At 38.7% G+C, this 10,302-nt stretch overlaps 3 protein-coding genes and 1 pseudogene across 4 annotated transcripts; 2 read left to right on the top strand and 2 right to left on the bottom strand.

Annotated features, from left to right (window-relative positions):
- Nucleotide 1: 1 nt before the first annotated feature.
- Nucleotides 2-3,687, bottom strand: gcc1 (GRIP and coiled-coil domain containing 1). The gene is made up of 3 exons (XM_079454867.1): nucleotides 3,626-3,687; nucleotides 2,053-3,207; nucleotides 2-1,913 (listed from the first exon to the last, which is right to left on the bottom strand). The coding sequence occupies exons 2-3, from the start codon at nucleotides 3,157-3,159 to the stop codon at nucleotides 603-605; spliced, it is 2,418 nt and encodes an 805-aa protein (XP_079310993.1). The 5' UTR covers nucleotides 3,160-3,207; nucleotides 3,626-3,687; the 3' UTR covers nucleotides 2-602.
- Nucleotides 3,683-5,847, top strand: LOC306892971 (ADP-ribosylation factor 4-like; annotated as a pseudogene). The gene is made up of 8 exons: nucleotides 3,683-3,694; nucleotides 4,011-4,107; nucleotides 4,335-4,346; nucleotides 4,524-4,615; nucleotides 4,997-5,106; nucleotides 5,263-5,328; nucleotides 5,539-5,662; nucleotides 5,761-5,847. The product of its transcript is annotated as an ADP-ribosylation factor 4-like (transcript).
- On the bottom strand, nucleotides 4,676-8,731 carry lamtor4 (late endosomal/lysosomal adaptor, MAPK and MTOR activator 4). Its single transcript, XM_079454348.1, has 4 exons — nucleotides 8,330-8,731; nucleotides 8,073-8,153; nucleotides 7,619-7,736; nucleotides 4,676-7,350 (listed from the first exon to the last, which is right to left on the bottom strand). The coding sequence occupies exons 1-4, from the start codon at nucleotides 8,330-8,332 to the stop codon at nucleotides 7,253-7,255; spliced, it is 300 nt and encodes a 99-aa protein (XP_079310474.1). The 5' UTR covers nucleotides 8,333-8,731; the 3' UTR covers nucleotides 4,676-7,252.
- Nucleotides 8,732-8,764: 33 nt separating this feature from the next.
- Nucleotides 8,765-10,197, top strand: atp6v1f (ATPase H+ transporting V1 subunit F). The gene is made up of 2 exons (XM_079454347.1): nucleotides 8,765-8,948; nucleotides 9,348-10,197. The coding sequence occupies exons 1-2, from the start codon at nucleotides 8,791-8,793 to the stop codon at nucleotides 9,547-9,549; spliced, it is 360 nt and encodes a 119-aa protein (XP_079310473.1). The 5' UTR covers nucleotides 8,765-8,790; the 3' UTR covers nucleotides 9,550-10,197.
- Nucleotides 10,198-10,302: the final 105 nt, after the last annotated feature.

The raw sequence follows: 10,302 nt of genomic DNA, 5'->3' as shown, positions 1-10,302 counted from the left end.
ATGAAGTTTCTCAAATGATTTATATGCATACAGCTTGTAGAAATGAACTACTAACAGTTCAGTCATCAAAAGCGTCAGGATATATCACGAAAAAAACTAAAACATACTAAGAAAACTTGAAAGGTACTGAAGGCTTACAAATTCAATGCAGACTGGAATAAGTTCTGTGTTAAATATATGAATGGAGTTCATGAACCATTTTAATGTCCTTATGTCTGGAAGCAAATGTCAGATTGATAATAGCTTCGCCTCTTAACAGCCCGTTTCAGTTTTCATTAGGAAAAACTAATATTTCACAGGGCCTTCTTTGGCATAAATCACTCTGTAGATTTGAACCTTTAAGCATATCCAAAATAGTGTTTAATTAAAATGTGTTATATAAGTCTATACAGCAGAGACTATATTACATATCCCTAAATATTATACAAGTTGAATTGAAACTGTTTGGTGCACCCATGTACAAGAGTCAAAACACAGTGTAAAAATCTTGTATTTTTGGTACTCTTTAAATTAGCACACTAAATTGTTGGTCAATAAAAACAACACAATATTTCTCTCAGCACAGTAGAATCATAAAGTGTCTCTTTCTATTAGCTTTTGCATTATCGCATCCCTGGTGTCCACCAACTGTGAGCCTGCTGCTTCAGCACAGCTTGTTTCTCTTCAGGACTAAAGTGCAAAATGGTCAAAATGGCCGTGAGAGTCTGCTGGCGCCCTCTGGTATCAAGAAGTGTGAGAAACTTATAAATTACATTCTTCAGGTACTCGAGATTAGCACCATCTCTTCCCTGGTCCCGAATACGTTTGTCAAGCTGACAACGTAGCTCAGAAATCTCTTCTTCGTGTCTCTCCCCATTAGCGATCAGCTTCCCTTGTAGCTTGTGCAGGTCTTCCTCGAGTCTATGCTTTTGTTTGCGCAAGGCGACGACCTCCACCTCCTTGCGTGCCAGCTGTTCGGCGTACAGTAATAAAGTTGGTTCATTTGACCCGGCGAGTTTGAGCGCTTGGGCGATGATGTCACTTTCGTCATTTGCTGGATTATCCCCCTCTAAGTCACCTTCTTCCATCAATGTTGCGTTATTTGCAGCATGCCTCTGATGGCTTCCGAAGCCGACCACCGCGGCAGCCCGTAGCCGCTCCAGCTCGAGGTCTTTCTCAGCCAGCAGGGCCATTGTTCGGTCTCTTTGTTTGTGCAGCTCTACCTCAAGCCGCAGGAAGATCTCCCTGTGTTGTGCTTCCAGCCTCTCAACTTCCTGTTTATGGGTCTGCTGGAGCACCACAAGCCCTTGCAGACGCTCCTCCAGATCACGTTTGTGCCGTGCTTCTGCTTCATCAGAAAGAATTCGAAGGTTGATGTACTTCTCCTTCAGTTCGGCCAGCTGGTCTCGTGCTTCCTCCAGATCCTTGGCCTGGTTGCCATCTTTTGTGTTCTTGGTTTTCAGAACACCTTGGGCCCTTGCTTTGTAGCGTTCAAACTCCTCCCTCAGTTGCCGGAGCTCGTGCTGGTAGTGGAGTGCGGAGGCTTTTTCACCATCTGAGGCTTCCAAGTCCCTCTCGTCCTCCAGGAGCTTCTCAATATCCAGATTCTGGTCTTGAGATCTTTGTGCAGCCAACAGCAGTAATTTCTTCACCTTCTCAAGTTTGTCCTTTAGCACGTCCACGCTCAAGTTTGTGTCATCAATGTTTAGATCGGAGGTTGTCCTGTTAACTGTTGCGATAGCTAAGGTTTTGTTTTCAGTGTCTAGTTGAAGGATGCGCTCCCGCAGCCTCTGAGCGTTCTGTTGGTCCTTCTGTCTGGCCTTCTCGCAGGCACCCAGCAACTCTGAGAGCTCAGACACTCTCTCCTCAAGGCTGGCAACTCGTGCCTCCTCCATCTGAGCCTGGTCTCTAAGACGTTCCTCTGCCTGTGCCGCCTACATAGAAACATCACGAAATAAAAATTCTTGTTTAGACGCTTATGAATAAATTATATGCTCAATTTCACAAATGTAGTTTACCCTGACACTGAGTATTACCTAAATCGAGAAAAGTGAAAATCTGGTTTAAACTTACCTTTTGGATCTCTTGTTGAAGCTGATGATTGAAGTGGGCTTTCAGCTCAGCAGTCTCCTGTTGGAGCTCCTCCACACGCGGGTCGGGTGTGCTCTTCTCCACTTCTGCAGACTTCAGGCTCTTCCTCAGCTGCTCACGTTCCAGAGTGATCTCTTTCAGTCGCACCTCGTAATCCAGCCCTCTATCTGCTGCCCGGATTGCTTCGGCTAGGGATTCTCGAGCATCTTCAAGCATAAGTTCTGCATCCTGTCTCAGACCCCTCTCCTCCTGGAGGAGTTTCTGGAGCTCTCTGAGCATGTGAGCGTGGTCACCTTGCTCCTGCTCCCGTTCGTGCTGCTGGGTGATGACACGGGCTTTGCTCTCGGCCAGTTGCTCTTGGAAGCTCTGGAGCTCTGTCTGGTGCTGCTTGTGATCTTCTTCCAACCTGTCTTGTAGCTCCTCCATTTCGTGCTTCATCTTCCTCTTGTCCGCCTGGAACGAAGCTTCCATTCTGGATTTCTCTTGAGTGACGGTGGCCAGAGAACTGGTCAGGGTGGATAGTTGCGACTTTAGTTGGATGATACGACGGTCTGTGTCTACTGCAGCGAAAACAGCAGTTGGTTGATCCAGAGATCCACTGCTGCTAGTACTGATGCCACTTTCGGATCCATTCGCCTCCTCAGTTTGCTGGGGCGAGATGGACACGACAGCACCAACAGCTCCATCTACAGTACAGGTTTGGTCATCTTCTATTAGGTCTCCCTTGGTGCTATTATTAGTCACACTATTGGCTGTATCAGCAGAAGCTGCTGTGTCCTGACTATCTTCGCTATGAAGGGAACAGCGGTCATCCCCGAGGTCAGCCAACAGAGGTCGTTCTGCGTTTCCATAGCTTCCACCTGAAGAAAGGCTATCACCATGGTGGCTTAGGTCAACTTCTTGAGAAATGGACAGTACTTTCAGGCTGGCTTCCAAGGCCTCTTTTTCCTTAAGTAGGCTTTGGTATGCTCTGACAACATCTTTAAAACGAGTCTGGTACTTTACAAGTTGTTTCTTCTGAACCTCAATGGCCTCAAACAGTTCCTTTTTGCTTGGGCCTCCACCAAAGCTCATTCCAAACTTATCCATGTTGTATCAGTGTCAGTCAGTTTTCATACTTTAAGATATAATCTTCACCTGCAAAATAGCAAAACAAATTATATTAAAAAGCAAACACTAGAATTGTAATATTTTACGTATTATGAATGAATCCACCTGGACACATCAATATAAATTCATGCAATGTATCATATCCAATAGTATTACACTAGCCAGCTAAATGATGACCAATATACAGTGTTGTTCCTGCAATACTAAGGCCAATTACAAGTTAATATTAATAAGCTGACATAAACATTTAAATAAATATAGCTTTAGGTTTACTGATCATATTATTGTGTTGGCTAACTAGCTAGCAACTTGGAAGTCACAGAAAATGATCACATAAAAGCACATCTCACGACACGACACGAAACGCGTTGTGGATACAGCATTAACTGTATGTGATATTTGGTACATTTGGTGTTCACGTTATTATTTTTAAAAAGAGAATTACCGCAGTTTCATGAATACGTGTCCTGTTTACTTGCTTTACAATCGTTTCCTGGTTGGAATGGGAAGTGACGTATGCGTGAAAAATAAAAGTTTAGTTTAAAAAAAAAAAAAAAAACATTTAGTTTTTAAAGATGAATTGAAAGTGTTTCGATGTGATTGCATTGTTATAATGTAAAATTATTAAATGTTTTGTTACTAATTGCGCAGTTGTAAGAAAAACTTTGAAAAATGCAGAATTTATCTCTAATCTAATCGGCTATTAAAAAAACGAAATTACATGCATGTATTTGTATTTAAATAATTATGGAAAAAAACGATTTTATTTTCGACAGGTCACGTATTGTTGTGTGCATGTTTGTTTCGCATTTAAATGACTCTTTCTATAGTATCTTGTTGACTGTGTGAGTTTTAACTTGGGGCTCACTATTTTGTCATTTTTTTCAAACTCTTCGGCAAGAAACCGATGAGAATACTGATGATTTAGTGTAAATTATTTATGCTTATAACTTAAATAACGTACTACTAGCACGTTTATTTCGTAATGACTTATAAAAGCATCATGGTAGAAATCTATTTTATCTCCCTGTTGGGTGAAGCCGTTGTTTTTGCCACTTTACTTAAATGTTGTAATCCTAGACCTATCATCATTCTTTCATACACATGTCAATTATGTATGATTTTTAAAACTGAAATGTATTTTGTTGGGTGAGTTGGACTGGATTGTAAAGGAGCCAACCACTGTAAAATAGTTTCTGGAATGCATTATTAAGATATTTTTGGAATGCATTATTAGGAAAAGTATAGTATGTATTGTTGGTTTATTTATATGCAGTATGTTGTCATAGTTTAAGTGGCCAGGTGCTTTAAAACACTAACACGTTTTAACACTTTTTATGTAGGTTTGCTTCAGTTGGTCTGGATGCCACTGGTAAACAACTATTCTCTACAAACTGAAGCTTGGGGGAAATTATAACCACCTTCCCAACCATTGGTGAGCATTTCCATTTTAATGAATTAAGCAAAAAGAAAATAAATCCGGCACACTATCAGTGCTTGCAAAAAAGATAAATGTAATTAGTATAGTCTCATGACCTTTATCAGGCATATACAAACGTGTGAATACAAGTTCCCATAAAAATAACAACACCAACAATCACTACAAGAGTTCGTCAATTTCTAATCACGTTCCAATCGTACGTCATTTGAAATACTCATTCATGAGAGTTATAAATCAAATCAAACCAGCGTTGCACAATAACCTATGTTCTTCATAGAAAATCAAAAAAAAAATCACATACAAAGAATGACATCATCCCCACCATATCACAAATTAAATGAAGTTGTCAACATTAATTTATGTGACTTTGGGCAGGTTTTAATGTGGAGACGGTTGAATATAAGAATATTTGCTTTTCTGTATGGGATGTTGGTGGTCAGGACAAAATCAGACCCTTATGGAGACATTAGTTTCAGAACACACAGGTATGAAGGAGGTCTCATGACTTCAGACCATCTACCTCTTCTGTAGTTTTCCATTGTGTCAGGACAGAGTTATTGTATTAGGTTTCAGCTCTGCTTAATGCATATTCTTTGTATCCTTGGCTTTCTTCTATCCATGCTGACTGTGGTCTTTAGCAGGGCCTTATATTCGTAGTAGACAGTAATGACAGAGAACGAATAGAAGAATCAGAGCTCTCTAAAATGGTTAGTAATCTAAAAATCTACAGAGTTGCTGAACAGTGGGAGCAAGAAAGGAGGGAGTGAATCCCATAAACTGGCATTAGTTGGTGTACAAAATACAGTCACTTTTAGGATGCACTAAAGACAAAAATGACTATCACTCCATTGGGTTCAGTTTATGGAATTGACAACCAAATTCTTGGTTTTGTCTAAAACCATCTTTTTTGTGATAAGATGCAAGAGAATGAATTGAGAGATGCAGTTCTCTTAGTGTTTGCTAACAAACATGACCTGCCAAATGCCACGGGAGTGCGTGACCTGACGGATAAATTATATACACAATCTACGGAGTCAGACTGTAAGATTTTTGTCTTTTCTTGAAGCTCCTTTTTTTCTTACAAATGTTCTGTTGGGTTACTAAGCTGTTATTTTATTTCTCTCGCTTTGACCTTGCAGTTGTACGTTTAGGCCACGTGTGCAACCCAAGGATCAGGACTTTACGAAGGTCTGGACTGGCTATCCAATGAACCATCAAAGCGTTAACCTGGAAGGAAAACAGGAACAGAATATAGAGAAACAAAGAAACAGATGATGCCAAATGAACATTGCTGGAAAACCTTTTGAAATGTTCTGGTTTCAACTTGACTTTAAGCAATCGTTTCCTGTCCTAAAGCACTTTTCTTCCCCATTTATGCTTCCCCCTTTTTAAAACTTACTTAAAAGGCTGTAATAGTTCAAGTGCGGTTAAGAAATACACAATTAAATATGGGTCTTTAGATGGTTTTAATGAGTATGATAAATATTGTATATTGGGTTTCAAAGCGTACATGATTTGAAAAGAATGGCCTTTGAAAGGATTAGCTTTACTTTTCCAAAGTACCTGTAATGGAGCATGTACATTAATACCAGAATCTATCACAGAACGGCCAGACTGGAGAAATCTTTGTGTATGAAGGACCATTTCAAGGGCTTTTTGATGCGATGAAGCTTTTGCTTGCAATCTTCTACTTGAATGTATGGCACCATGTTATTTGGTATTTTAAATAAAACCTTACCTAATAAAATGATATGTTGTTTTCATGTATGTTAAGTTAAATAAAAATAGTTACTAGTTAAATATATACATGTTATCTCTAACATAAAGAGCTACAAAATGTACAAAAAAGATTACAAATGTTTAAATTAGAATAGAATATGTATAATTTAAGTATTAAAAACCTCAAAAATGAACAGTGACTAAAAATATGCATAGTATTTATTTAATTTATTGTTAATGCAACTACTGGAAGGGGATTTCAAGCCTGATAATTAAACAAAAAAAGATCAATCATAAATAGCGTTAAGGTCATTTTAGGTTCTGCTTTCATACAATAGATCAAAGTGAGACCATATTTTATAACACCTGTAAATCCCCTGTTGTTTCTTGTTAATTACAGCATCTCACACCTGACAACACACCACACATTGTAATCAATAACACCCTTGTGAACATGTATACATCGCCAATCTTTTTGTAAATATGCATAAACATAATAAGAAATCAGAATGATCAGGTCCTTCCTTAAACCTGCCTATAGAGTCACAAAAAGCTGATGGTTATTCAATTACATGCGTTAAAATGTTAATACACACCAATTACAAAAAACAGGTAACCGGGGCTTAATTATAGACAGTATCTTATCATGTGTCAAAAAGATAACAAATCCAACCTGTGACCACAGTCTGTGACATTTTACAAGAATAACACACAAGATTACTAGACCTCAGGCCAAATACACCCGAGATTGCCCAGGTCACAAATCTGTGTAATAGGGTTTTCATACAAAAGTAATTGAGTATGTTTGTGCTGAATGGCAAATAGTTGTAATTGCTCGGTCGTTTCCATATGAGGGCGCAATTTCACGCCTGAAGAAGAGTGTATTGGCATGCCAGTTCATAATTTCCTCTCTTAGACAGTAACAGGTTCCCGTTGGTTGTTCTGCCTCTTGACAACAAAAACTTTCTGCCCGGAGATGGTCACAGCATAAACGTAGTCTTCAAACATCACTTTGAAGAAAACCACAGAAAAGCAGCAGAATATTTACTAAATGAAGGTTGGAAGCAGTCAGCAGACTCTCTCACAACAACCAGGTGATTTTTTTGGAACACAATGCATTGAAAGTAAACACTAAACAATTTTATCTATGAGAATGTTATTAATTTGGGTCTATGAGAATGTTATTAATTTGACACTACAGTACTAAAAAACAACATCACAAATCATTTTTCTTTTAAATTTGTGGCGAAATATGTCGTAGACATGTATGTGTCTTACCTGACATGCGTTTGAAAGGAGGATCTGCTGTACCATGTAACCTAAACCGACAAGCTGTTCTGACCATCTGCATGATCACTCCTGCTGTGTGTTCATCATTCTCCAGCTCTCCTGCTGACTGTTATCAAAAATGCCCAAATAAATTCACTTAACACCGAGTTACAAATGGGTAGCATTCTGGGTTTTACCATTTAATATGTTTACCAATTATTTTGCAAGATTTGAGGATGTCCAGTCGTTTTATATTACATTCACAAAAAAGTCTAGTTCTAGTTTATTTCTTTTTCTATCCTGTAGAGAATTTTTTTTCCATGCGTTTCCTGATACTGTATGACAGCAGGAAATTCAATCTCAGGCACTATATTATTTCTTTAGCAACTGACCAAGTCAACACCCTGCAGTCTTTCAATGAGATATGGCTTGAATTATTCTAACTACACATTTCATTACTCACCGCAAGTACACCGTCTTCGCTAACAACCAAATACCCAATTTGATCGGGTATTCTCTCCAAACCCTGGGTCAAAGCCGTGGTCTAAAATTCAAGAAACAGATAACGTTATTGTAAAATAGACGTACGATGACAAGCCTTTCACCACAATATTTATCTTCACCACAATACAACAACGCTTGATCGCGTCACAAAAAAAAAAAACTGTAAAATCAAAACCCCATCATACAAATACAATAACAAATTGACCAAAAACATACCATTTTGAGAAGAAGTTTTACTGTTGTGTTCCTACACCTCCCGTCTCACGTGACACATGAGCGAGTGTCGCGTGTATATGACGTCATTGCAAGCGGCGCAGTCTTTTCCTTATCGCTGACGAATAGCTTTATTTCATGTTGGATGCTTCGCAAATCTAACTTAATGTAAATATGGGCTCGCAAACGTATAACATCAGACACTTCTCACAGTTATAGGTTACATTTTGCCCATGAGCACTGACAATCTAATTTAGGATCAGGTTTACTATGACAATCATCATGATTACGTACGTCTATATTGCGAGCAGTACCGATCTCAGATCAGCCGCTGTACACTAAGCTTGACGTCTGAGCAAAGCGGAAGTGCATCAGTCAGCTGATTAAAGCATATGATCCTGGAGGACTGGAAAACATTTCATTCGTTCTTTCGTTTATTTAAGAAAATATAAGCCGAATTAGCGATGCCAGGACGGGGGAAATTAATCGCTGTTATCGGGGATGAAGATACATGCACCGGATTTCTGCTTGGTGGTATCGGGGAGCTCAATAAAAACCGAAAACCTAATTTCTTGGTTGTGGAGAAGGACACTAGCATCGCGGAGATAGAGGAGACATTCAAGTAAGATTGTAATAATTTAAGGTTATACCTTATGATCCTAACATCAATAGCAAAGATATAAAACCTATAACGTGTGTATTTATTGCATATCTTAGCATTTTAAAGGTCTCGTGAATAGATACAACGTACTTATCATAAATATAAATAAAGGCATATACGCACACATACATACACACACACACACACATTCATATACATATACACACACACACACATTCATATACACACGCACACATTCATACACATTCATACACGCACACGCACACATACATATACACACGCACACGTTCCTTTATATACTTCCCGTTTATTATACATTCACGTCTACTTGGCTACATATATCACAATGAAACGTGTGTTTTTCTTACAAACTGAAAAAGATCCGTTCTTCATTTACAGGAGTTTCCTGGCTCGCAATGACATTGGCATTATCCTCATCAACCAGTTTATTGCCGAGATGATTCGTCACGCCATAGACACCCACATGGAGTCTATCCCTGCAGTGCTGGAAATTCCTTCCAAAGAGCATCCGTACGATGCCTCCAAAGATTCAATCCTGCGGAGGGCCAAGGGCATGTTCTCTGCAGAGGACTTCCGATAAGCAGCTACCCCCATGGAGTCACAATGTGGCTGTTTAATTGATGGTCTACCATGTGGTTTACTTCTTGTTCTCCTTCATCTCGCTGAAACTGGATACCAGATTATAAAGATTATATAATTTATTTGTATCCAGTGTTGATGTTGTGTCTGTATTGTGTATTGTAAATGCCCCTGGTCATAATTGTTTATAATAATATCATATACACGTAAACAAATAGAAACAGACTACTTCACCCGGGCCAATGTTTAATAGACATTATATATTTCACCATTAGTATAATTTGTAAAGTTCTGGTAATATTGCTGATATATTGGATTGGTTTGGCTCCTACTTAAAACTACTTTAATCTGTTTCACACAAAAGTGTGTTCGATCATTAATTGCTTTTACAGTAACTGGGAGGTGCACAACACAACCAAATTTACAAAGTAAACTAATGTCCACAAATTCTTCAGAGTAAAGGTCAGGTCGATTTCTGTTGCATTGTGGTTTAGATTTTTAAGTTTGTTACTTTGCTTTCAAGAATTGTGTTATTTTTTTGGGCACTGTTAGCATGAGACCTCTTATGATATGATGTAATTAAGAAGTAAATATTAATGTGCATCTTGAAAACTATGAATTGCAGATTATTAAAATGAATGAAGTCTGACACCTTTGGTGTTTTTGTTTGAGGACTGTTAATGTCTAAAATAGCTTCGGATTAACTGAAGTCTACTTTGAAAAGCACTTTACAATGAAACAAATGGAAAACGAT

This window comes from Barbatula barbatula (genome assembly GCF_947034865.1).
Source record: "Barbatula barbatula genome assembly, chromosome: 4".
Classification (NCBI taxonomy): Eukaryota; Metazoa; Chordata; class Actinopteri; order Cypriniformes; family Nemacheilidae; genus Barbatula; species Barbatula barbatula.
Note: the sequence above shows the minus strand (reverse complement) of the source record. Positions and strands in the feature narration are given on the sequence as shown.